This window comes from Tetrahymena thermophila (genome assembly GCF_000189635.1).
Source record: "Tetrahymena thermophila SB210 genomic scaffold scf_8254811, whole genome shotgun sequence".
Taxonomy (NCBI): Eukaryota; Ciliophora; class Oligohymenophorea; order Hymenostomatida; family Tetrahymenidae; genus Tetrahymena; species Tetrahymena thermophila.
Window position 1 is genome coordinate 976,879 of NW_002476567.1, and position 27,086 is coordinate 1,003,964.

At 22.9% G+C, this 27,086-nt stretch overlaps 8 protein-coding genes across 8 annotated transcripts; 5 read left to right on the plus strand and 3 right to left on the minus strand. All coding sequences in view use genetic code 6, as the record gives it.

Annotated features, from left to right (window-relative positions):
• Nucleotides 1-302: 302 nt before the first annotated feature.
• TTHERM_00058860 (hypothetical protein) lies at nucleotides 303-4,110 on the plus strand (the record flags this gene model as incomplete). The annotated part of the gene is made up of 2 exons (XM_001007619.3): nucleotides 303-1,397; nucleotides 1,471-4,110. The coding sequence occupies exons 1-2, from the start codon at nucleotides 501-503 to the stop codon at nucleotides 4,108-4,110; spliced, it is 3,537 nt and encodes a 1,178-aa protein (XP_001007619.3). The 5' UTR covers nucleotides 303-500.
• Nucleotides 4,111-5,287: 1,177 nt separating this feature from the next.
• On the minus strand, nucleotides 5,288-6,022 carry TTHERM_00058850 (glycine cleavage system H protein; the record flags this gene model as incomplete). Its single annotated transcript, XM_001007618.1, has 4 exons — nucleotides 5,288-5,458; nucleotides 5,554-5,724; nucleotides 5,784-5,839; nucleotides 5,938-6,022. 4 exons carry the CDS (start codon nucleotides 6,020-6,022, stop codon nucleotides 5,288-5,290), a joined length of 483 nt encoding a protein of 160 aa, XP_001007618.1.
• A 662-nt stretch (nucleotides 6,023-6,684) lies between these two features.
• On the minus strand, nucleotides 6,685-8,421 carry TTHERM_00058840 (archaeal ADP-dependent phosphofructokinase/glucokinase; the record flags this gene model as incomplete). The annotated part of the gene is made up of 2 exons (XM_001007617.3): nucleotides 6,685-7,230; nucleotides 7,384-8,421. The coding sequence occupies 2 exons, from the start codon at nucleotides 8,419-8,421 to the stop codon at nucleotides 6,685-6,687; spliced, it is 1,584 nt and encodes a 527-aa protein (XP_001007617.3).
• A 1,537-nt stretch (nucleotides 8,422-9,958) lies between these two features.
• On the plus strand, nucleotides 9,959-10,468 carry TTHERM_00058830 (hypothetical protein; the record flags this gene model as incomplete). Its single annotated transcript, XM_001007616.2, has 1 exon — nucleotides 9,959-10,468. The coding sequence occupies one exon, from the start codon at nucleotides 9,959-9,961 to the stop codon at nucleotides 10,466-10,468; it is 510 nt and encodes a 169-aa protein (XP_001007616.2).
• A 514-nt stretch (nucleotides 10,469-10,982) lies between these two features.
• Nucleotides 10,983-14,559, minus strand: TTHERM_00058820 (3'-5' exonuclease). The gene is made up of 3 exons (XM_001007615.2): nucleotides 14,039-14,559; nucleotides 13,161-13,954; nucleotides 10,983-13,099 (listed from the first exon to the last, which is right to left on the minus strand). Exons 1-3 carry the CDS (start codon nucleotides 14,464-14,466, stop codon nucleotides 11,064-11,066), a joined length of 3,258 nt encoding a protein of 1,085 aa, XP_001007615.2. The 5' UTR covers nucleotides 14,467-14,559; the 3' UTR covers nucleotides 10,983-11,063.
• Nucleotides 14,560-14,995: 436 nt separating this feature from the next.
• On the plus strand, nucleotides 14,996-18,417 carry TTHERM_00058810 (hypothetical protein; the record flags this gene model as incomplete). The annotated part of the gene is made up of 5 exons (XM_001007614.2): nucleotides 14,996-15,106; nucleotides 15,161-15,267; nucleotides 15,317-17,144; nucleotides 17,190-17,355; nucleotides 17,405-18,417. 5 exons carry the CDS (start codon nucleotides 14,996-14,998, stop codon nucleotides 18,415-18,417), a joined length of 3,225 nt encoding a protein of 1,074 aa, XP_001007614.2.
• Nucleotides 18,418-19,067: 650 nt separating this feature from the next.
• On the plus strand, nucleotides 19,068-22,080 carry TTHERM_000058799 (anaphase-promoting complex subunit 5; the record flags this gene model as incomplete). Its single annotated transcript, XM_012795511.1, has 9 exons — nucleotides 19,068-19,202; nucleotides 19,302-19,403; nucleotides 19,497-19,545; nucleotides 19,604-19,834; nucleotides 19,882-20,075; nucleotides 20,260-20,889; nucleotides 20,958-21,483; nucleotides 21,543-21,656; nucleotides 21,722-22,080. 9 exons carry the CDS (start codon nucleotides 19,068-19,070, stop codon nucleotides 22,078-22,080), a joined length of 2,340 nt encoding a protein of 779 aa, XP_012650965.1.
• A 1,503-nt stretch (nucleotides 22,081-23,583) lies between these two features.
• On the plus strand, nucleotides 23,584-26,346 carry TTHERM_00058800 (long flagella protein lf4; the record flags this gene model as incomplete). Its single annotated transcript, XM_001007613.2, has 3 exons — nucleotides 23,584-23,895; nucleotides 24,645-24,914; nucleotides 25,327-26,346. 3 exons carry the CDS (start codon nucleotides 23,584-23,586, stop codon nucleotides 26,344-26,346), a joined length of 1,602 nt encoding a protein of 533 aa, XP_001007613.2.
• Nucleotides 26,347-27,086: the final 740 nt, after the last annotated feature.

Consider the following 27,086-nt stretch of genomic DNA (forward strand, 5'->3'; position numbering starts at 1 on the left):
ATTTAATTTTAAATAATAATTAATTTATTGTTTTTAGTTTTAATGGATTTGATATTGAATTAAAATTTATTTATTTATTTAAAATTTTAAAATAAATAAACTATTATCATTCTTAAAGTAAAAATTTTTAGATTTTTTTAGCTCCTTTTTTATGAGTTTTAAATTTACAATTTAAAAATTTTCTAAATTTTAAATTAAGTATCAAAATAACCCAAATTTTTTGATATTTATATTAATTTATGTGCAACCAAATAAATTTAGCGGTTGAGGCGCGAAAGGTTTTAATTAAATCTAAATATTTTTACTAACCAATCTTATAATTTAGTATTAATTAAGTAAGAAAGCTCTTTTAAGTATATTAAATAATATTGTGTTAAAATATCAAAAGTTATTATAAGCAAATTTTCACATTATCTTAAAGCTATATAGAGTATACAGTATCGTATTAGTGTCAAATAAAATTATTTAATAATAGAAGTTCAATCAAATTTATAGCTGAAATGGAAGTATTAGACCTATAAGTCGGGATGCAAAACGAGGACTTCTAAATATAAAATGAATAATAGCAAAATTCTCCAAAAATAAAAAAGATTAGAAAGCTAGTTAGAAAGAGTAAAAAGCAAACCTCTTCTGAAGAAGATAACAATATTTTCTAAGAAGATGAAGTTGATATAAAAAAAAATAATGCTAACTCAGATTTAAATGATATTGATAATAATATGTTTGAAAACAAATTGCTTATTTAAGAAGATAATAATGATAAACAGACAACATATAAATCTAAACTTGATGAACTATCTGAGTAGATAGCATTAATGGATGCAGAAAAATAATAAAAAAAATCAAGAAAATTAAATAAAAAGAAAAATTTTAGCGAAGATAACGAATACTAATATTTTGATGATGATGAAGAGAAAAAAATAGCAGAAAAATAAGAAAAAAAGAAATAGAAGAAGCAAAAAGAGAAAATAGAATTAGAAAAAAATGAAGATATGATTAAAAGATTGGCTGATAAATTTAATGATGAAGAAGAAGATATAGATGATAATTACTAAAATCAAAAAGATAATGATGACGATGAAGATTATGAAGATGGCACTGATTAAAATCAAAGAAAGAAGAAGAGGACCAAAGGTGCAGCTTCTAAATCAAGCCAAAATGCTGCAATTATAAAGACAAATAATAAACTTTTTAAAGAAATAAATACTCTAGAATCTGCAAATCTGGATAACATTGAAGAACAACCTGTTGAAGAGGAATGTTTGCTTGAAGAGTCTATTAAATTTGAAAGACAAAATAATAAAAATTAAAAAAATTTACTTGATTTTTTGAAATAGTCTATGATATATAAAAAGCAAAGAGGTATCGATTATGAAAATTCTTAAAACATGTTAAGGGTAAACACATTTTTACTTTATTTTAATTTAAAATTAAAATCAATTGAGATAAAAATGTTATTTTATATTATAGGAATCAACAAATATTTTAGAAAGATCATAATCATTCAATGCATCTAAATAAATTTCAGTGAATTAAGAATAATACAAAGAACAGCTTGAGCAATCTTAGAATATGCAAAATCTTTCGTAGAGAAGCTAAAATAACTAACAAGAGATGTAGTTAAAGTCAGGTGTATCAGTTATTGCAAATAGTGATGATAGTTAGAAATTATTTGATTTTCCTAATACTTAAACAGAAATTCCCATAATAGATTCTATTGCTCCTAAATCTTCTTAGGATAAAAAATTATAACTTTTAAAGTAAAGTTCACAAAAAATTACAAGAATGCTTTCTTTCTCTTAATCTCAAAATTTAAGTTAAGGATTAAACAAATAAAGTTAAAGTTAAGATGATGATTTAGAACTCGAATTATAAGTGCCTACAATTGATTAATCTTAGAAACATTAGCAACTAATTAATAATACATTATTCTTTAATAAAATTATTAGAACCAATAATTAAAATTTGTTATTAAAGCAACAATCTTCAATAAGCTCTACTAATAGCAATACTCAAATTGCAGGATAAGCTGGTAGTCAAAAAATGTTAGAAAAAATTAAGCCTCTATCAAGAGGTGAGTTCTTAAAGTAAAGTTAAAAGAGATTCACTGAAAGAAAATCTCAAAATATTGATTTAAAAGCTGTTCAAAATACTTTCAAACAAACAACATTCGATCATTTGCTTGAATAAAATGATAAAAAGCAAAAGAAAAATTAAAGCTCTGAAGAAAAAGAAGATGGCGAAAAGTCAAGAACAGAAACTAAAAAAAATGAAGATGATGAAAATGATAGTCAAAATACAGAGAATGATAGTGACTATGACCCAAATAAAAATTCTGAAGAAAGTGAGGCAGAGGAAGCTAATAATGATGAAAAATCTGACGATAAAGAAGGAGACAAATAAAGATAACTTTTAGAAGCAGAAATTTAATATAGAAAACTGTTAGCTTTAGAAGAAGGTATTGATGAAAAAGATTTTGAAAGATAAATTCGTTTAGAGTATGGATTGGAAACAGAATAATAAGAAAATCTGGAAATAGATGATGATCTCGATCAAGAGAGTGAAGATTTAGAAGAAAATCCTGCTGAAAAAGACAATAAGCAAGATGAAGAGAATTAAGATCAGCAAGCTTAAAATTTAGAAGATTAACTTGTTGGTTTTGAAGAAGATGCTGAAGGACTAAACTAGAATAAATTGAATGATGATAATGAAAGTGAAATAAAACCAATGAGACGTTTAAAAAACATAGCTGCAGAAATATTGAAGAAACAGTAAGAAAAAAAGGAAAAAGAGAGAATACGTTAACAAAAGGAGGAAAGGAGAAAGTAACTGCTAAACAACCCTATAATGAAAAAAATAATGAATGAAATGATAGATGACGAGGCAGAGCTTGGTTCTGATAATGAAGAAAATGATGATAAAATTAAATAAATTGGTGATGAAGATGAGTACAAAGAAGCAGGCTTGAGTAAAGATGAAGACCTAGATGCTGAATTAAAGGAATTGATAAATAACATTGTTGAATTTAATGAAGAAAATGAATAACTTGCTACAAGTAAATTTATCAGAGATTTAGAAAAAAGAGACAAAGAAGAAATCAAAAAGATTATCGAAGGTGCATACAAAGGTACTCGTGCTAAAAGAAGAAATTTAAGCGATTTACTCGTTGAAGATGGCGAAACTTCAGAGTCTAAAAAATTAAAGAGAATATAGGATGCAATCAGAACTCTGTAAGAACAAACCGGAGAAAACTAGTATTCAGATGAAGAAGATGAAAATGAATCTGAAGAGGACTTTGATCCTATTACTGGTAACTAAAAAACAAATAAGTCAAAGAGCAAGAAAGATCATAACGAAAAGGAACAAATATAAATTAGAGAAGCAAATCTACTTCTAAAAAAGGAATACTAGAAAGCAAGTGAATAGAATAAGTTTGATGAAAAGAATTTAGTGGATTCTTCTATTTTAGATTTAATTTAAAATAAATAAGCAGGTAATACCCAAACTGCATAAGGACCTGCAGCTAATGGAACCACTATTTAGAAAAAAATAATTCCTACAAAGATCTCTGAAAAAGTTGGAGTATTAAAAGGTAATTTATCTTTCGGAAATGGGTAAACTAGTCTTGCTTAGTAACTAGTTAGTCAAAAGTAATAATAGAACTAGTAAAATATTTAAGGTTTCAGTAATTTAAGAGGAGCAAATCTTAAGAATTCAATTTTGCATGTTAAAAACAATAAAAATAGATTCTCTTAATTCAATGATAGTTTTAATAAAGAGTCAATGATTAATGAATTTGGTGAATCAGCTCTTACAAAGGCTTTCTAAAACTATGCTGACCACTCTTAAAGTATCTTTTACTCTAAATAAAATAATGAAGATTCAAACTCAAGACCTCTTGATAAAGGAAACAAATTAAATAAAAAAAGTTCTTCTAATTAAAGTGCAGTAGGATAAGGTTCTTCTTCATAAAATTTCAAAAATGTATCATCAATAAATAAACTATTTAAATCTAATTCTACTTCATTAGCTCAAACTCCTTCAAATTCATTTGCTTAACAATTTGGCAAAAAGAAATTCTCCACCACTAGCAATGATTCCAAAAAATGACTTCTATTCAACTTAAATATATAATAAAAATTGCTATGACTGATTAATAAAATTAATTAAATAAATAAATCAATTCTTTAATTCATTCTTTGTAAAATAAATTTAAAAATTAATATTGATAAAAAGATTTTTGTTTTTATGATATTATTTAATTTTATTTTATTTTCTTAACTAAAATAAATTAGCAAAACTATTTGAAAAATTACAGGATTATTTAATAATCAACATCTGAATTTCCCCCTTTATTTCAATAATCATATTTGATTAAAAACTAAGTTAAATAAATATATTCATTAAAGAAAATGTTTTAAAATTTACTATATTAATTATGGAAATTTTTATTTCATTTGAATTATAGCTATTCCTATTATAAAATATCACCAATACAGATATCATGCTTAGCGATGTTTCAAATTATTTTTATAATAAATTCAATTTTTAATGTTTTACATACAGCTTAACTATTTTCGTAATATTAATTTATAAGATTTAATCAAATATTTAAAAACCAAAAAATTTTTTTAATTTTAGTGAATAGTTTTTAAAAAATGATTTTTAAAAGTGATGCTTTTACACATAAAAAAATGATTTTTTTTAATTTACAATATTTTTTATCACGAATTATTAACTTTATTCATATTTTTCATAAATAAAATAAATTAAGATTTTCAAGTTAAATAAGTAGTATATACGTGTTTTAATTTTAATATTAAGATATTTTGTTACAGTGTTTCAATAAATTCAATACTTTATGAAGAAATAAGTATAATAAAGAAATTTTAATCAGATTTGTTTAGCTTAAAAGCTAAATAATAAAATATAATTTAACCTTATTAATAAATTAGAAAAGCAAACGAATATCAATCTAAAATAACAAAGAATATTCCTTATTCCATTAAATTTAATCTAAATTAAATCAAAAGGAATTCAAAAATAAAGAGGATACTTTTGATAATTTTGATTTTAAGAGATAGATCAACAAAGTTGCTTAACATCAATATGCACTACAATTGTTATTTGTTTTTTTTATGTAAATAAATTGAAAGTAAAGTAAAAAATAGAACCAAATTATTTAATATTTGATAATGAATATCTACAAACCATATTTAACAAATCTATACAATATTACTATTTGCTATTAAACTTTATTACTAACATATATTTTTATACAAAAAAATCAATGAGATCCAGCGTTTCCAGATTTTAAGTCTTCAAGGAATCTTTGATATTACTTTTCAGTGAATAACTCTCTAATTTATGCTTCATTAGTAACCTTAAGTTTTAAGAACCAGTTTAAGTTAGGGTCTTAGTTAACTAATGCAGGGTCTTCATTAACAATTTCATTGATCTTTTTTTTGTTAATTAATAAATCAATTATTTGTTTGCATATACAGAAATATTAATATTAAGATAATAGAATATTGTTATTTATTAAAATATTACTTATTCGATTTCTCCATCAACAGGAGCATAAACATCAGCAGCTACTTTAACTGATTCAATTGATCCAATTGATTCTCCTACTTTGAATTTAGTGCCAACATCAGGGAATTCAATATGAACAATATCACCTAATTCTTAGGCAGCATAAGCAGTAATACCAATAGTACCAGTCTAAAAAAATAAAATAATTAGATTAATTTGATTTAGCGTTATGTTCAAAATAAATTTACTTTAGCTTCTTCATCATAATCAACCCATTCGTGTTCCTTTGTGAATTTTCTAACAACTTTAATATATTATAAATAGATTCAGGACTTATTAATAAAAAAGGCAAATGAAATTATGAATCTAGAGCATGGTGCTAATATTTTAAAAATTAAGTACCTGCGAAGTTCATTTAGAATTTATTTTAAAGAGCCTTAAAGTTTCTTAAAGCACAAACTTATGACTTGACTAATCTGCTAAGCATTTTGATAATATTTAATTGGTTCTTTTAGTTTATTCTTTTTTATATGATTGGATACTTTTATAAGTTTTAATTAAATAATTTGAAAAGATATACATACATAATACTAAGAGTATATAATATAAATTTATTTCAAAATATACGCTAATATTGATAATATTGCCATCAAAAATGACACATTTTTTATTGTATATTTGGCAAATAGATATTAATCGAACAAATCAAGATTCATTCATATCGCATAATCAAATACTTGAAGAATATTAATTTAGATTAGAATAATAAAAGAAATGACCAATCAATATCAATCAATAAAAGATAACTAAATAAATTTCACATTAATGAAATGACAAATTAAATTTCATTTCAATATAAGATAAATTTAAAAGAATAAATAAAGATTTTTTATTTTAAAAATGTTTAGGCTTTCTTCAATATAAAGTTATAGCTTAAAGTCACTATAAAATAACTAGTATTATTAATACTAACTAATTAATATGATTTGCAAAATTTCTATGTATAAGTTATTCACTTTAAACATTTGAAATGTAATTTATTTGTCTATTAATACATTTTTATCGACATTAATTCAAAAAATAAAACAATATAAAATTATCTTTTTTAATGATATTTATTTTATTTTCTATAATTATAAATAATCTGTCTCATTGTTTTGAAATAACTTTGTGATAAACAAGACCAGTAGATGAGATATTATCACCTAAACCGCATGTCTTTTAAGGATGTATAACCTAAATATTAGGAGCAACACAACACTCTATAGATTTATGAGGATTCCAGCATGAAACAGGATCTTCTGGATTAAATTCAATAGATTTTTATCCTTAATCACTTTAGATAATGTTAAAAGTGTCATCGAAGAAAGGAAGAATAATTTGTTCTGGAACTGAAATTTTTAGTTTTTAAGGTTCAAAATCAAAGAAGCTTCTTTCTTTATTTTCACTCTCTTAAAGCGCTACTGTTATTGATTTTACTAAAGCAAGTCGACTAGATTCCCATTCATTAACGTTACTGCAAATCATTTATAGATTAATAGTGTGATAGTGAACACGATTAATCTTAAATTTATACTTGTGAAATAGACTTACTAATTTTAACACATCATGCAAAGCTTGGTTAAGCTCAAATTCAGATGATACAGCCTCAATAAAGTGCTGATTTTCTAAATACTATATCAGATTCTTGAGTTCCTATTATTTAATATGAAAAGAATTTTGAATAAAAAAAACTTATTTTTTTAAATAAATTTATATTTTTTGATAATTATCTAAAATAAAAAATTTAATTTCTGATAAAATTTATGTTTTTTAATTACTTAAAATAAATCATTAATATAAACTTACTTATTCATTAAGCCCAATAGAATCTGTTTATAGAAGGGGGTGTTTAATAAGCTCAGAAAGCAAATGATCATCAGTAAAAGTGCCCATTTCCATGTGAATTTTAGGTCCATACATTCTCATTTCAAGTAATTCTTTACCTAGCTTCTTCATTAAATAAGAAATTTCTGTAGCGTTTCTATGATTCAGAAGTTAAAATCCTCCTAAGCCAAGGATATCTAATCTGAGATTTGGAGTTTTTCTAATAAATTCATGCAATCTATCCATATATGAAAGCTGAGAATTTTCAATATCGTGATTAAGATACATTCTATTAGAGCGAGGTGTTGCTTTACCTCCCCAAGTTTCGTCTTTATAATAATCTAGTACTAAATGCACATCTTTAATTTCGGAAAGTTCTTCAACTAATATTGCTTTTTCCTAAAAAATTTCTTTGTAAAATTTTTTATTCATAGCGTGGCCTAAAATAACTTTTGTTCCTTCTTTGAATGCCCTTGCTGCCATAGTAGATGCATTTCCTCCTAAACCATCTTTTTTCTAAATCTTTTTAGAGATATCTACTATCTCATCGAAAAGCTATTTATTTTGAACAAATAATTCGCTTCCTGCACCTTTTTCAAAGTAGTAAGAGAATGTCTCTCCAACTTCTTATTTATTTAGCAAACTATCATGAAAATGAGGTTATTAAAATTAGTTAAATCCTAATTATTTCATTAATTCAATTGCGTCTACATAAATATCTAAATCTGCCACATATCCAAATGCTAAATTCTAATTTTTACGAACTTGATTATAAGATTCATCTGTTTTTCCAAATGCATTTTCTAAAATTTATTTGTAAGAGTTAATCAATTTTGAAATAGTTTCAAGCTAACTAGCTTTGCCTTAGCCAGAAGAAACAGCTTCCTGAATTAAATTAGGAATGGAATCATTAAATTTTTATACTAAATCATCTTAATATTGCTAAATCAAAGATGAAGTCACAAGAATTATGATTGAAACTAGGATTAGCTATAAAACGTTCCAACTAAAACTTATCATTGCTATCTATTTTGAAATAAGATATAAAAACGAATAATTTAATTTTTTCTTAAAAAATTAATAAAAATATATAATTCATGACTTACTAAAGGATACATTGTAATGGATTAAATTATGTAATTATATATAATACTTGCTAACACTTTATCTATCTAATTTTTTATAAATTTAAGATAATTTTGAAAAATTTTATATAATCCTCAAATGATAGATTAAAAGTGTTAAAAATAATAATATTTTTTTATTCCTCTTATTCTCTAAAATTAAATAAATATTATTAAAATTTGTATTTAAATTAAATTAATCTACTTTTTTAATCATAAAACATAAAATATTATCATATATTTTAAATTAAAAATATGGAGTTTTTTTTGAAAAGGATGAAATTTATTAATTTTAAATAATTACAAATTGCTTCAAAAAACTCATAAATTTAAAATCATAAAATATAATTTCGTTTATATGAGAGATAGAAAGAAAAATATATGTACATATATTAAATAAATGGGTTTATTTGTGTAATTCTATTTTATAAAAAACATTTTTGGTATTAAACTTTTTAATTTTGCTCATTTTTCCAATAAAATTATTAGCAAACTTTTTTAAATTTTACTCTAAATTGAAATTATCACAATTTTAATAATTTAGCTATTTCAAAAACTATTTCCTCAAAGATTTACCTAAAAATAAAAAGTAGAACTAATTATTATTATTGTTTCAGTTAAATACACATCATTTAAAAAGATATCACTTAAAAAAAGTAGAAAATTTATTATACTCAATCCATATTTCTAATATACTAATTTTTCATTTCGTAACTTTTGCAGATGATCAATTTTGAAATCTATGCTTACAAGTTGACATCAATTTTAAACTCAAACACTACTCGAATGCTTTAAATTTTTTAGATCCAATTTATTGAAGTTAGCATCAAAAGTCAAAGGATAAATTAAAATTTTAGCAAAACAAATATTATATTTTTCGAGGTATTGTAGACAACGCAAAATTATTTGAAGATCATTAAAATAATATTTATTCTAATTTTTTATATTGCTGCTTATAAAACTATTATTGAAAATTTAAAACATCTGTCTTTAATTCTTTCTTTATTTAAAATAAATAAGTGCTTACATCATATTTATTACATTGTTAGAGAAAAATTATAAACACTTCTGTTAATATAAATTCAAATCAATTTGATAAAATTATATTATTTTATTTTGAGGATAATTTTTTTTCAGAGAGTTGAACTATTTATTGATCATTAAAATATATTTTATTAAAGATTAAATTAAAATTGTTTTAAAAAGTTTATTTACTTATTTAAATTATAAATATATTTTTTGAACAAAAAGAATAAAAGCTGCATTTCTATTTATTATTATTAACATAATATTTAATTATAATATGTTGCAGGTTCATAAAAAATTTGTTTGCAATTTGTTTCTTTGTACAAGCGTTTACTAAGAATTTTTTATATATTTTAAAAAATAGAAACAGATATTTTTGAGTATAACTTTAAAGGTTTTGTAAATTTATGAAATTAAAGCTATAATTTCTTTTTACGTTTGGATTAATTCTAACTTAGGTTAATACTTAGTCTGGTGGAGGTAGTTAGCCAATAGCAAGTTGGAACTATTGTATGAATTAATAAATAACGCCTTGTCCTAATGTTTGCATTTAATCTGGATATACTAGTGATTAAAATAGCACTTTATGTCTTCCACCATAATACTCTTTTTGCTATGGAATTACTGACGCATGCAATTCAAACTCACCAAATTATTTAAAAGCATGCACAGATTACGGCTTTTATAACGATACAGGCTCTGATACTTGCTAGCCTCCTACTTGTATAGATGGAGTTAATCCTTGTCCTACAGTTACAACTTATTGTTTTGATTTTAATTATACAAATATAAATGGAACATGTGGATGTCATCCCCCTTAATTGGATTGGCTAGGGTAATGCACTGATGCAACTTTTTCGCTCAAGCTAATTGGCTTCTTTAGTTTAATAGTGATTTTAGCTTATCCATTTGTTTGAAATTAAATTTTTTTATATCCAATGTATTATATATCATTTTTTTATGTATTTGTTTGTGTACAAAATATAAAGCTAGTTAAAAATTAAAGAGTTTCTTAATTCAAATAAAATATATTAAACTTCATATTATATTGATAAATAATCTTTTTAATTGAAGTGTTTTCATTAAAACAATTTAAAAAATACTTTTCTTAAGTGTTTTGTTAATTCATTAAATATTAAAAAACATTTTTTTTTTGAACAAAATCAAATTATTTATTGGATTTTATTGATTATTTCTTATTTTGTTTCATTTTATTTCAAGCTTTCTTATTTAAAAACTTTTTAAAAAATAATCTAAAATATTTAATTTCTAACAAAAAAATGAATTTGTTATCTACTTTTTAGTTTTAATTTAAACATTCTTTATATAATATTGAAATTATTTTTAAAGCTCGCTCAAAATTATAATGAGGTTAAAGTTAGTTTTCATTTTCACAATAATAAAAATTGAATTCTAAAATTATTTAAATTTATGTATTGTTAATTATTATAGTACATTCAATTTATTAAGAATAAAAATGTTTTAAATATTTGTTAATAGATTAAATATATTTCACTTATTATTATTTTACTAGCATTATTATAATTGTTGTGTTTTTTTGGAATTGCTTTAACGAATTATGAAAAGAAGGCACTTTAGGAACATTTGATTTAACAAATTTTTGGATGTTAGCATTTATTTCATGATGGGGAATAGTCTCAACAGAATAAAAGAATCGACTCTTGCATAATTCATCATTGGAGTTGGAAGAGGTCTAATTCTCCAATCTGAAATTTAATATGATTTATCTAGTTCTACACCTAGATAGTCTTAAGATAAATTTTTGAGAGAGTAAGATTGCTGCTTGTTTTTAATAATCATTTCTGCAAACATTGTATCAAATAGATTAACTATATCAATATCGAAGTCGTTTTTAAGCCACTTGATATCGTTTTCGCAGCCATGCAAAATTTTAATTTTTGTTTTATTTAAAAAGAGAGATTTATTTAGTAATTAATTTATCTAATTTCTTAATGCCATAGCATCTATCATAAAATCCATATTAACTGTAGATATCTGAATAGTACATACAAATCCTAGATTTTTATCTTTATTTTCAGAGTAATACTCAAGGTCAATACCAAAAATACTGTTTTTTTCGATTTCTTCCTTAAGAATTCTTGATTCATCTGAATCAATCTAATTTATAAAATACAACTTTCTATTTGGATATAATTTTTCAATGTTCTGGTTTTATTCTGAATTGTCCTCAACTGTCACTTTTTACTAATCAATTACACTTAAGTCGTCTAAGAAAGAATAACAATTCAAATGCTAAAGATCTCCACTTTTTTATTTGATTTGTTCTTAGAGCTTTTTCGCTTCTTCTTCTAATTCACCGATTAAAGCATGCTAATTTATTTTAAAATAAAATATAAATAAGTGAATTGTTTGAGACAAAAATATATTGGCTTCAAGTGTAATAATTTATTTTACATCTGTGTCTCTTTGGGAAATCATTTCAAAGTCATAACTTGGTATAACATAATGATAAGAAGGTTCTTCATGAAGAAAGCTCCTAATAAAATTATCTATGATCAAATGAATGTCGTTTGCTTTTGAAAGTAAACATATATCTAACGAATTTAAGTTTTAAGAGTTGACTGCATTTAAGTATTTTCTAACAAAATCCTATGTGTAAAACTAATTATTATTTAGCAAATATATGTTAGATGTAAAAGAGTAAGCAGGATTAATGCTCTTTTCTTTGATTATGGTAATTAAATCTACTATTATTTTCATTCTCCTCTATTCACATAATATATGTAAAAAGTTATTTTTAGTTGAATCATCTGTGTAATTGATCCAATCACTATTAACCTTAAATAGAAGTTTACTTATTGTTTCATCAGTGGCACTAACTCCCTTAATAATAAAATTATAAATTTCTTATGGATCAAACAGAATTCCCTAAATTTGATTATCTGAAGCTTTATATTTTAATTCAAATGTCTCTAAGATTTAAAATGCTGTATCATACTTGCCATTATCAGCTAAGTTAATGAAAAATTGTTTAATGTGAGAAGGATTTAATCTATCTAATATTATTTCTTAAATTCTAAGCATTAATTATGGATTAGTACAATTAGTCAAAAAAGAGATTACACTTTCTATATCTTAAATACGATTCTTAATATCTACTTTACTATTGTACAATTCAAATATTTTAAGTTATTCTTCATGAGTGATGTAGTCATCATTGATTTTTTTTATGAAACTCTCAACATTAACTGTATTGTTTTGAATTTCTAAATTTAAAAGTATATCAAAACATTCATATTTCTAGTTTATAGCAGCTATTTCGCAAGGAGTAGTGTTTCTAATATCTCTCATTTCCCAATCACATTTATATTCATTAATTAAGGTTTTTAAGATCTCAGTATGACCATATTTAGCTGCTAAAAAGACTGGAGTTTCTCCATAAAAATTCCTAATATTTCTATTTGCGCCTCTATTTATTAGTACTCTTAAGGATTCCCTTGCATCGCTGGATGCTGCACTAAGTAAAGGAGTGTTTCCTTCAAAATCTTAAAAATCAATAGGATGACCTTTTTTTAATAAAAATAATTCTTTTTTTTTAAAAAGTCTTACATAATACCATAAGTTTACCATAATCATGAAGTATTTCTATAGATTAAGGAGAGTCTGGGAGTTTCAAAGTTCCCCTCCTCTTTCCTTCTTTCCCACCTTCAATTCCCCATGCTGCATTATGCATCCCCGTTCTACCTTTAGAATCTTACATAGTAATATCAGTTTCAGGCTTCGATACGAGGAATTTTACTACTTCTACATGCCCTAAATAGCAAGCCTTGCTTAGTGCACAGCGCTTGAGCTTTGATGGCTCATTAATATTCACACCTTTTTCATATAAATATTCAATAATAGGCATATTTCCTAAGAAACAAGCCAAATAAAATGGAGTCCTATCTTAAAATTCTTTATGTTAATGATTGACATTTTTTTCTTCAATGAGAAATTTTACAACTTCTAAATTTCCACTCGTAACTGCATAGAATATAGGAGTCTATTCTTCATTATCTAATGATTCCCAATCACACCCAAACTAGTCTATAAACCTACAAAGCTCTATATCTCCTAGTTCACATGCTATATGAGCTGGTTTTTTGTACATCTACTACTCTATGCTTTCTATATCTGAGCCTTCTTCTATGAGACTCCGGATTAAATCATATTATTTACTTTAAACAGCTTCAATTAATTTTTTATCTAATCTTTTTTCTTTCTTTTATATTTCTAGTCTTTTTTAGTATTTACTTGTCACAATATTGGGATCAAATTAGTATTCAATTTCATGTTTGTATGTATTCATAAATACTTTATACCAATCAATAAGCTAAGGTAATTCCTTTTTTGACTTCTTCCCATCTTTGTAGAGCTTTGGCCTGATTTTGTTTTGATAATAAAGTTATTTATTGTATGGTAAAAAGGATTGCTAAATTTAATTCATTTAAATCAATAAATTGTACCATATTCTACATTTTTGTAAAGAAGAAAAGACTATCACATCTAAAAAAGAATATTCTGTATTATCTAAAAAATAAGCCTATGCTTCTAATTCAGAGTCTAAGTCTTTTACTAATTGATAAGTTCCCTTGTTACTATATGGTTGAACAAGTATATTAGAAATCTTTATTGTTTGGTTAATTCGACTTAGTTAAAATTAGGAAAATAGCTGCTGTCTGAGATTCACTTCATCATAATAAAATTGATTATATTTAAATTAATTTATTCTAGGCTCATTTAAAAGTAGGGAGTATTTCTCAATCATTAAAAAATCGCAGTATTCATTAAAAATGATATTATAATCAACCAGATTGTCAAGTTTAGTATTTAATTTACTAAAATAATCTGTTTTGCATATTTTATTAAGCAAATTAACTTCTGTTTTATACATTTGCTTTTTAAAGAGTGTTTAAAGTTTGTAAATATTAAGATTTTTTAAAATGAATCTTTTATTAATTTTTATGAGTGAGTTTTATGATTGATAGAAACAAGAAAGTATTTATTTTTATAAACATTTAATGTAAATATGTATTTACAAGTAATGATAAGTTAGATTGATAGTAAATATTGAGATGAAGTAGATTTTTTAGTTTAAATTAAAATTTTTTGAAATAATTAGAATTAATTATTGAAATTTCTACTAAAAAGATATGAGAATAATATTTATCGAATATTGTTTATTTTAAATAAGTGGCAATTTTTATTATATTTTAAGATACTAAGTGAGAGAGCCTGGATGAAATAGTTAAATATTTTGAATTAATTGTTGGTTTTTTTTATGATTTTAAAAAATTAAAGATTATTTATTTACTATTCAAAAGATTTTTAAATTCTAAAGAGCGATCAGTATTAGCTAATCAAAATAATAGTATTAAAAAATAAATAGTTGATTTTTTAAACTCTAAAAGTTGCTTTAAAGAATGAATGAAGGAGAAGTTAACGATTAGGATGAAGAGGGAATCATTTATTGGAATAAGAAAGTTATCAAGAAAGCATTTAATGAGTGGAAGTAAAGGCTAAATAATAAAAAAGTAGATTGTTTAAAATTTTTGTAGTATATCATAAATATATAAATCATATTATAGGATATGTTCAGAAAATTAGTTATAGCCCGTTACGAAATAGAATTTAAAAGAAAGAAGAAAATATTTGATTATTTATAATATAACAAGTCTTATTCCTACAATATGAGGTATTATTCATTTTTGTTAATAAAAATAATTAATTTTCATTAATGTTAGGATTCTTTTAATGGAATAGTCAGCAAGAATTAATCAAAAGCTTAAAGAGAAAGTTTTTAAAGGGTTTTAAAGTATAAAATAAAAGAAAGAGGTCAGATCCGAATTTTTTGCTAAGATTTGCTACTTCTATCATGATTTCATCCTTCACAAGTACTTTAATATAATGAAAAATTAGAAAGAACTGATTTGGGAGTAGGACTTTTAAAAACAAAAAGCAAATATATTTTGGAAGTAAAGTCTTTAAAGAAAGTATTTTTTGTGTTTGAAGTAAGCAAAAATTATGAAGCTTTAAATTGACAGAGAAATATAAAAGAAGATAAACATTTGTAAGCTCATATTTAAGAAGACTCATGCTAGAATTTTTATTAAGAATCTAAAAGAAAATGTCGATCATAGAATATAGATTAAATAGTAATTTAAATAACTGGCGAATGCTAAGATGAAAATCTATTTTGATAAGCTTAAAAATTATTTGGTAAAGTAATAAATAAAATAAAAAAGATTATAATTAGCTGATAGCTATCAATAAAATAGAGTAGGAAATTTAATCAAACAAAAATATTTTAACTTGTTGTAAAAGATTGTAAAAGATTGCTAGGATTTTAAAAGAAAATAAATCCTCATTAAAAAGAAAATGCTAAAAAAATATTTCAATTCTTTTGTGTCATAATTAGAATATAACTTTAATGTAAATATTTACTATGCTGATAAGCATTTTGAATAAAAGCTAGCTAAAAAATTTTTCACTGCTCTAAAGCTCTATTAGAAAATCGTGCATTATCATAAAATAAAAAATTAAAGAAAAATAAAATATTTAGTTAAAGATATCTTCAACTCATTTAAAAGTTATTGGTAAAGATGCTAATTAGAGACTAAAAAGCGCTACTTAATTACTAGGTCTAGACAGAAATTTGTCAAACAGTTTGTGTGGAGATAATGGAGAGATTAATTACTGCTAAAGCAAGCTGAAGGAGAGAAACAAAAAGATATTTAATAAATTTCGAACAAATAGTATTTGAAGAAATCATTTTAGATACTAAAAAATTATTAAATTAATTAATAAGTTAAGAAAAAATAGAAAAAAATAATAAACAAACATTTACTTCATAAATATTTTTAACTAGTTGTTAAGTTTTATTTAAGAAAAAAGTCTGTATAAGAAAAAGAGAGGCAGGCAAGGAAATTTTACTTCATAAAATCAGTAAAATAAGGTTTTTATGAAATGAAAAGAGTTTATTTAATTAAAAAAAATATAGTTCTCAAAATATAATAAAAAGAATAACAAAATAACATTTTGTTGGCTAAATAATCATTTTAAATATTACTTTAAAATAAAGCAAACAAATAGAAAAAGAAAGCTAAATACTAGAACTTTTTAAATAAGAATGTAAATAAATAGCAACTTTAAATATTTAATGCTTTTAAACTATACTCCAAATCTAAAATCTTTAAAAAAATAGACTAACAAAAGCATTAAAAAAATATTTAAAGCGGACTTTTGTAAAGAATTTTACAATCATGGAAAAACATAATTTGCCTAAAAAAAAATAAAAGAACTTATTTTTAAGAAAAGTCAACTTTGATAGCCAAAAAAATTGCATTTAAGAGATTTGAGAAAAATGTACAGGAATAAAGAATAATTAAAAGAAAGTTAAGAGCTTTGAAACTAAAAAAAATGATTAAAATGAAAAAGCTAATATTCACTCATATGAAATAATTTTTATGGAAGAAGTAAATAAAAAAACAGGAAATAAAGGAAAAGGAGAATCTATACCTAGCTAAACTATTGATAAAATCTCTATTTGCATGGAAACTCTACCTAAAAGCTGTAATTTAATTAATATAATTATTTATTAAAAATATTTTAAAATAGCTTAGGAGAGCTAAATAGAAAGTTAAGTATGCTATTGTTCATTGGTCAAACCAGAAAAAAAAAATTTCTTTCAAAAAAATGTAAGAGTTTTTGTAAATAAAGAAATAAAAAAGATAAGAAGAACTAGATGCATTTAGTTTACACATTTCTCATAAATAGAATGAAGGTATTTTTATTATCTTTTTTTATTCAAACTGTTATTTATTTTTTATCAGTTTTGAAAAAAGTTATTATGATGGGAATCGAAATCAAAGAAAGTAAGATCAAATTCTAAAAGAATGATTTAGTTAAAATAAAAATAAGGGAATAAGATTTAGCCTTTAAGTATGGTAGAAAATGGCTAGATTTTTATGAAAGAAGGAAAATCTTAAAAAAATAATTAAATTGTTAAAATTAAAACAAGTAGTAGATTTAATAGCAGAAAGGTTTATAAAACATAAAAGCTTAGTAACCAAAAGACACTATTGTTTTTGATAGAAGTAATAAAAGATAGCATGCCTATTAAATGAGTTTTTTCCCAAATCATTAGCTAAGCAAGGAGTCATTTCAAAATGATTCTATAAATATTTAATAGTAAAATAAAGTTTTCTTTTAATAAAATACACCAAATAAACCACCATCCTCTTAAGGAAACCCAACATTCAGATAAGGATCTGAAGACAAAGCCAAAGAGATTCTAAATTGGTTTGATAAAGAGTTTTTGGTTAAGAATAAATTGGTCCCTAAAAAAATATAAGAAAATTAATAAAACTAAGATACAATTCAAATCCAGCGAATAGGTGTAAATGTAAAACAAAATAATAATAAAATCACCTAAGAAAATGTAACTACAGCTAAATAGCAAATATTCTCTTAAAACTAAAAATAAAGTAATAACATATTTAATCAGTTAAATGAAATACCAGTTGAAGCACCAAAGAGTTAAAAAAATAATTCTGGATATTTTTAAAATTAGTCTAACTAGTAAATTAAAGTACGTAATAGTTTGCTAAATGTACAGTAAAATTCTAATCATGTTCTTCATTTGAGTAACATAGCTTAGCTCCTTGATTAAGATCACTCTACAACTATTATTGAAGATATTAAAGAAAAAAATAAATAATTAGAATAAATTATTGCTGAATACTAAAATAAAAAGCAATAGGGTAATAATGTAAGAGCATCAGAATTAAAAGCATTAATATAAGAAAAGCTTTTAGAAATTAAACAATTAAAAAGCAACATATGATTTAGATTATTTTGCTATATATAATATATTTAAAATTATTTATTTATTTATATTTTATTTCAAGTTTTGTTAAAAAAAAATACACAATATAGTTGTTCCTGCATTTGAAATATCATCACCCATTATATCACAATATTTGTAATATTTCAAAAAATATTATTGTAAATAAAATATATCTCAATGTGGAATAAAAATTGGATTGAGAAGGATTAAGGTATAATTACATTTTAAAAAGAATTTTACTGTTTAAAAATTAGTTCAAATTAAATTTCAGAAAATTTGCTTAGTAATTTAAATTTCAAAGAGTACATGTTATTTTTAAATATTAATAATTATTTTTAAAATATTCACAAAAACTATAAAAAAATTATAGACAAATTTTAAATAATATCTTGACGAGTTAAAATGATTTATTAGTTTCACTTCAATCAAATATTTTATTTATATTTTATGATCAATTTTTTTTTAAACGATTATTTTTTAATAATCTTGAAGAGGTAGTAAAATTTAAAATCATAAATATTTGTAAATTTTGAAAAATAAATAAAAAAGTTTGGTAATAAATAAATAAAGATTTTACTAAATTAGGTTCAAGAAACGGTTGAATTAATAGGGTCTTCAAAAGCGTTTAAACAATAGCACTTATAAAAATGAATAGAGGAGGAGTTGAATTTCTTTCCCCAAATACTATTTCTTGCATCATAGTTTTAAAAGAGTATTCCAGAAATGCAAACGAGCTTGATCCATCTAATCCGTTTGCTAATTTCTTGATCAATAAAATTATGGTATCAATATTTTTGGAAAGCAAAAGAAATTCAAACTTAAATTTTCAATAAAACAGAATATAAATGTATTTATTTATATATAAATTTAATTCGAAATAGAAATTGAATGAGGAAGATGAGGCTTTAAGCAGTTCGTAGTTTTTTAAAAAGATGATTAAAGAAACACAAAATTTTGATATTAGTGATAGATATAGAGTACAGGTAAAAATAAAGAAATTTTATTTTCTTATCTTAACATTTTCAGATATTTGACTCAATGATTAGTTAATCAATATTTTTTAAAATGGTATTTAGATAGAAAGAATTCAGTCTCTGCATGATTTATACAGTTATTTAGAAAATAGTAAACAAATATAATACTTTTTGGCAAAAAAAAATATGAAATTTTATGTAAATAAAAGCTTTGAAGGAACTAAGATAAATGAGAATAATTAGAATTGAATAGGGAAATATTATTGATATTTTTTTGAGAAGATCTTTATTGAATTTACGTAGATGTGGATTTAGTGAAATGGTTAAGTTATGGCAAAATTTCTTGGACTATAAAAACGATGAATATAAACTAAAAAAGAATGGTTAAAATGTATACCTGATAGATAAAAAATTGGAAGATTTGCAATTGAAAATTTTAAGTAAATTATTGTTTTTTAATTTTAGTTAATTTGAATTTATTAAAAAGATTTCGATAACTGTTACGGATACAATGAGATACATAAGTAAATAGAGAGCTTAGAAAATGGAAAAATTAATGATAAAATAAGCTATTTGAAAGCATAAAATGAAGCAAAAAATCAACACCCTTTAGCAGCTTTAGATAACATACACAGATATTTTGATAAATAGCTTGAAATGCTCTTCTTTTCTGATAAATAGGTAATATAAATGAAAAAATATAAATTATTTAAAATAAAAGTCTGCTTTAAATAGACTTACTTTAAATAAATATTTCTGATTTTATCTTTTAAAAGTAAATATGAAAGTATAAAATAAAGTTCATTATTTAATATATTGCCAAATGATTGTTAAAATTTTAACTTTAAACATTTGTGAAATATAGGGTGAATAATAGGTAGCTTACAATCAGAGTAAAGTTAATCATTGCATTTTGAATCTGGCTTATCTAAATTTGTAAATGGGTTTTGTGGATGAGTGCTTGAAGAGTCTCAGTGAAGCTATGCGTATCTCTTAAAATAATCAGGATGATGAAAGCATAAATCATTGCATAATGTACTTATATGAGATTTCTAGTTTACTTTCTCATCATTAAGACACGATTCAGCTTACTTAGCACGCTATTTGTCATTCAGTTAATATCTAAACAAATCCTCTATTGATGCTTTATTCCTGTCTCTCATATGCTAAATTTTCTAAGCACTATGACTTAAACAATAAAACTAATGATCTCCTAAAGTAGAATAACATTAAGTGGATAGACTTATTCCATTTTTCAATACGAAAAATCATACAAAACTATGAAAATTATTTACTTCCAGGCAGGAAATAATCTAAGTATGTCCTTTTACAGATTCCTAGATCTCTAGAATTCATGATAAAGTCATAAATATTTGATTCATAAAACTAGCCTGCACTTGTAGATTTGCTGATAAATAACGTTTACGAAACTACTCCTCAAGTATTAGTTGCAAATAAAAACTTACAAATTCTTTTCGATATTGCTATTAGATAAGTAAAATAATAAAAGCATTTATCAGAAAAAAAAATGAATTAATTGATTTTCATCTAAATTAAAAATAGGTTGATTGGGATTTAGATAAGAGTGTAACCCTTTTTTAGAAGCTCTATGAGATGATGAATAATATGCTCAAACCATTATATTAATTTTATTTATACTATTCTAATGCAAAAATGTTTTTAAATAGAATGGAAATAGCATCTAGCAGATTCATGCTTGAATTGATGATAGATACATATTAAAATAATCTTATTGATCCACTTTTAAACTCTAAAATCCAATAAATTCACATTGAAATTTTGATCAAAGAGAATAAACACTCAGAAGCATACCAAGCTATCCTGTAAAATATAAAATACAACTAGCAAAGTGGTTTTCATAAAGAGCTTTTAACCTAGTCGTATATTTATTTAATAATGCTAAAATACTAGACAAGAGATTTCTTTTCAGCACTCACCCTTATCCAATAAGTTCTTAAAAAAGCTAAATTGTATGGTCTCCATGAACAGTATTCAGTTGCTAAATTATATAAAGTGCTGATACTAATTCACACAGGATACATAAGTTCTACTCTTAAGATAATAAAAAGTAACTTTTTAATTTAAAAAAAAAAAACTTTATCTTAATTTTCTTTAATCAACCTTTAGATATTGAAGAAAAATGGTTAATGAACTTTAGTTAGAAGACATAAGCTTTCTTCTATTATGTTAAATCTATTTTATTGTTAAAGATATCGACAGCTTCAGATTCTATAAACAAATGTAATTAAATTTTAAATTTGTAAGACTGATTAATTAATTAATATGTTGATACATAATAAATATAGAAGTATTTGATGAAATAAGAAAAAATGCATTATAATGTCTAAATAAATCTCTAGAATTCTACTTGAACCTAAATTGTTTATTAGAAATAAGAGAAATATACTACTTATAAGCTCGTATTTATGATGAGTTACCTTAGTCTAGCCACAGAGAAAGTACTGCCTTTTACTTCGTATAGTGTGATGAAATGATAAGTTAAAACTAGACTAATTCGTATATTTCTACATATCATATCTAAGATCTCTCATTATATTAAATTTAACTTGCTCTCAGCTAGGTTTTTAAAAAAACTTTTAAAATAGTAAACTTACCATCTATTATAGGAACATACTCAACAAATACAAATTCTTAAAATCAATGATTATATTAAGATCTCCTAACATGGAATTATTATATGTTAAAATAGAAACTAATAAATAATTAAAATTTAATATTAATTTTTATTAATAAAATATATATTTTATTTCAAAATTATAATTTATATAAATTTATTTTAATTATTAAATATATATTCCAAAAATCTTAAAAGAAAATAAACTTTAACAAAACAAATAAGTTCATTTATCTAAAATATATAGAGTAAATAAAACTTAAGTAATTTCTCAAAAATAATTTTAAAAACATTTTTTTAAGGAAATAATAATTTTATGTGATAGTCTTTATGTTAAAATAAAAAAAAATAAAATTTAAATATAAAAAATAAAGATTTAACTAACTTCTTAATTTTTGAAATTAAGCTGAATTAAATATTTTAAAGTTGTAAAATTTTTAAAAATAAGAAAATATAGAAAATTTGTTTTACCTACCAGATTTTTAGATTTTTATCAGTATTTCTCTTCTTATTTTAAATTGTTTTTAATATTATTATTATTATTCAATATTTTACTAATCATTAAATCTCATTTAGTAAGTAATCTTTGAAATTATGATTTATTAAATATTTTAAATTTGTAAAGTTACAAAAATTATGAAAAAATATAGAAAATTTGTTTTACCTACCAGATTTTTTATATTTCTGTCAGTATTTCTTTTCTTACTTTGAAATTTTTTTATATAATTTTTTTATTATTATACAATATATTAACAAATTACTAAATCTAGTATAATTTTCTTTGAAACTAAAATGAATTAAATATTTTTAAATTGTATAGTTACAAAAATTATGAAAATACAGAAAATTTATTTTACCTAACATATTTTTTAGATTTCTGTCAGTATTTCCCTTATTTTGAATTATTTATAAATTTTAGTTTTAATAATTATTATTCAATATGCTGCTAATCAATCACTAAACTCCTTTCTAATTTAGTTGAGATTCATATTTTTGAAGTATTATTGATTTATTAAAAATGTTATCCTTTTGATCAAACTTTATATTTTGAATGGATTTACATTATTTCGATAAGGAAGAATCCATTTAAAAAAAATATTTGTTTTTGAGTCTATCTTTTTTTCATGTAAATGAAACAAAATTTGTTTGAAGTGTATGTAAAAATACATTGAATTGAGCTGATTTATTAATAAATAAACAAATAAACAAACAAACAATATAATAAAAAAGAAACAAAATCATTGTTTGAGTTAATCAAAAAAATAATAAATAAATCAAAAAAGAAACTTTTTTATCAATTTAATAGTTTTTCAATTCAATTAAACCAGTTGAATAATTTGTTTGAAGCTACTCAGAGAAGCCACTATATCTGGATATAAATATTTTGGATAACGTCCAATTAGTTAAAAAAATAAGTCTTAGCATTAAAAAGGTTTAAAGAGCATAAAGGAAAAGAAGAGCTTGTTTAGAAAATATTGAAAGACATTAATATTTAGAGATAATCAATAAATAATATTTAAAAAATCATACCAAATGAACTAATATAAATTGTTATCAAAGAAAGGAGAGGGTACATTTTCAGAAGTACTTAAAGCGCAGTCTCTTAAAGAGGGCAAGTTTGTAGCGATTAAATGCATGAAAAATCACTTTAATTCAATTGAATAAGTTTAAAGATTAAAGGAGATATAAGCTTTGAGAAAGGTTTCGCCTCATCCTCACATTATTAAACTAATAGAGGTTCTTTATGATGAACCTACAGGACGTTTGGCACTTGTGTTTGAATTGATGGATCAGAACCTATATGAAGCAATTAGAGGGAAAAAACAATATTTAAATTAATAGAAGGTAAACAAACAATTATTCTTACTTTTACAATATTCTTTCTTTCTCTCATTTCATTGAGATTATAAACTAAACCCATATATCAATTAATTTACATATCTATAAATCTATATATCTCATTTACTTAGTAAATCCTTTGAATAGTAAGTAAGCATACATACAAAATCAATAATATAAAATCCAACACTTCAAAATCAAATAAATATAGCGTAATCGATTAGTTACAAAAGTTAGAAGAAATATTTTTGATATAAAAATTTGAACAAGCTTATAAAATTATAAAATGCATAGAAGGATCTTTTAATAAATTTTAAATATTTTTTCATTAAGAAAATGAAATAAATGCAATTTAATTAGTAGAATTTTTTTAATTTTTTTGTTTAAATGATATTTATTCAAAATTATTTGATACAATTAATTGTCATTCTAACTAAATTATTGAGATAATAAACAAATTAAAGTTGAATAAGCATATTAAAGGTGAAAAGCGCCCTGCATATTATCTCTCTCAAAGAATAAATAACTAAAAATTCGATATATTCAAGGTGACAATACCAATATCAGTAAATAACAGATGAAAAATAATAATGAAATATTACGAAATATTATTATTAATTAAATACAAATTAAATCGTTCAAATAATCACATGAGACTAGACCAGATATATATGGGATAATATTTATAATATTACGATTATTTATTTTTGAATTTTCAATAAGGCTAAAAAAAAATATTTGATCTTTAAAAATAGGTCAAATTTTACATGTATCAACTTCTGAAGGCTATAGATCATATGCACAAAAAGGGAATCTTTCACAGAGATATAAAACCAGAAAATATTTTACTCTTGGGTGATCACGTTAAATTAGCTGATTTTGGTAGCTGCAAAGGTATTTATTCAGAGCATCCTTACACAGAATATATTTCAACTAGATGGTATCGTGCGCCAGAGTGTTTGTTAACAGATGGTTATTATTCTAGTAAAATGGATCTTTGGGGAGTTGGCTGTGTTATGTTTGAGGTACATCAATTTTTAAATATAAATATGAAGATTTTTAATATTTAATATTTTAGAATATACTTTTGTTAATTCAAACAGAAGATACATAAAAACAATCAATTTAAAATTTATTGTTAAATTTAATTTATTTTTCAAATCTCTTAAATTTTAAATATACTTTCAACCAAACAAAACTCATGAGTGAGCGACAAAAAATTTTTTTTAACTTTAATCTAACATGTATTTCTTAAACCTTATAAAAATTAATTAGTTCTAAAAGTCATAAAACGATATGAATAAACAATAAATAAATTAATTTCAATTTCAATTAAGAAAAAATATTTCTGAATAAAATTTTAGACTTTTTAAACAAACACTTTCTCTTTTGATTAAAGTTTGATGTTAATATTTTTATTACTTAAAAATTAAAAAGGTAATGAGTTTATTCCCACTTTTCCCTGGTAATGATGAGTTAGATTAAGCCCATAAAATTCATAATGTGTTGGGAACACCTAATCCAAAAATTTTGGAGCAGTTTTAAAAACACGCCACCCATATGGAACTAAATTTTCCTCCTAAAAAAGGAACTGGTATTGAAAAATTAGCTCCACACATTCCCAAAGACTGTGTAGACTTAATTTATAAGCTATTATGTTATGATCCTGAAGAGCGTATTAATGCTGAATAAGCTCTTTAACATCCATATTTCCGTGATCTTTATCAGATGGATTAAGAAAACTAATTACTTTTGTAGAGCACTATTACTTCAAAGACTAAACTCTCTCCAAGTAATAATAGCAATATGTATAATCGTACATTACCTGAAAACTAATTGAATTTAAATTAAAGTACAAACAATAACACTAACAATAACCACACTAACTCAACTACAAGATTAGAAGTATCTCCTTAGCACAATGATCCTTAGTATTAATCTAAAAATTTAAATACTATGAAAATATACTCCTAAATTAGTGGCTAAGGTGGATAAAATAATTCTTCCAATAGTAATTTAAATACAACAACAAAATATAATCCTTATAGAGAAAGCGCTGAAAATGTATTCTATCCTGTACTGACTATCAAAAAGGCTACAAACCCATACCATAAGAAGAAGGGATAACAAGCAGCTTCAATGAAGAAAACTTAACACTAATAATATCCCTCTTTTAATTTGAATTTGAAAATTGAAAGTAATTATAAGGATTCAGGAACTGACGAAGATGCTGATAACAACAATAGAAGCAAGCCTTAATTCTTACCTCCTATTAAAAACTAAATGAATCCCAACCATATGATGTAAATGGAAACAAAAGTCAATATGATGAAAGGGTAGAATTCAGTCAAATAAAAACCAAATAATCAATATCCTCCTTATAAGCAGAAAAAATCAAAAAAATTCAATGAAGAATATTTAGTCCTTGGTAAAAAGCCAGTTTTTAATAAGTAATGAAAAACAAACAGAAAAATAACAAAAAATAAATAAATAGAAAGATTTAAAGACAATAAATTATTAAAACAGCAAATTAAACTGATTAGGCAATATAATTAATTCTGTTTAAAATATTGATGAAATTTAAGGGAGGGAGGAATTGAATGAATTTTTAAAGATTGAAAAATAAATTAAAAAATAATATAAAAACTTAAAATCCTTAATAAAATTTACTTGAGTATTAATTCATGTTAGATTATTTTCATATTCATTGGAAAAATGTATAATACTTATCCAAAATTACATGCTTTCTCAATTAATTTGTTAGTTTTTAACAAATTGATTCTTTTAATTTCAGTTAAATTATAATTTTTATTCATAATCATATAGTAAATTTGAATATATTTTGATTTTAATCAAATTAAATAAAAAAGTTAATGATAATAGAATAAAAAATTTATCATTTTTCATTTATAAACTACTTTATAGCTGTTTGTTTTTGATTCTTTATATTTTTTATATTGAGTTGACTATTTTATTTTAAATAAAAGGAAATATAAACAACTTAAAAATTATTTATTATTACAAAATATTTTTCTATTTTCTATGGCTTTTATTTGATTTTTAATTCTTTAACAACGAATCGTTTTATTTTGAATATTTAAAAATAGATTTAAAATGAAAATATAATAATTTAAATAAAACAATTGTAAATATAAAGAATAAGTTGTTTACTTTTGATCTTAATCCATTTATTTATT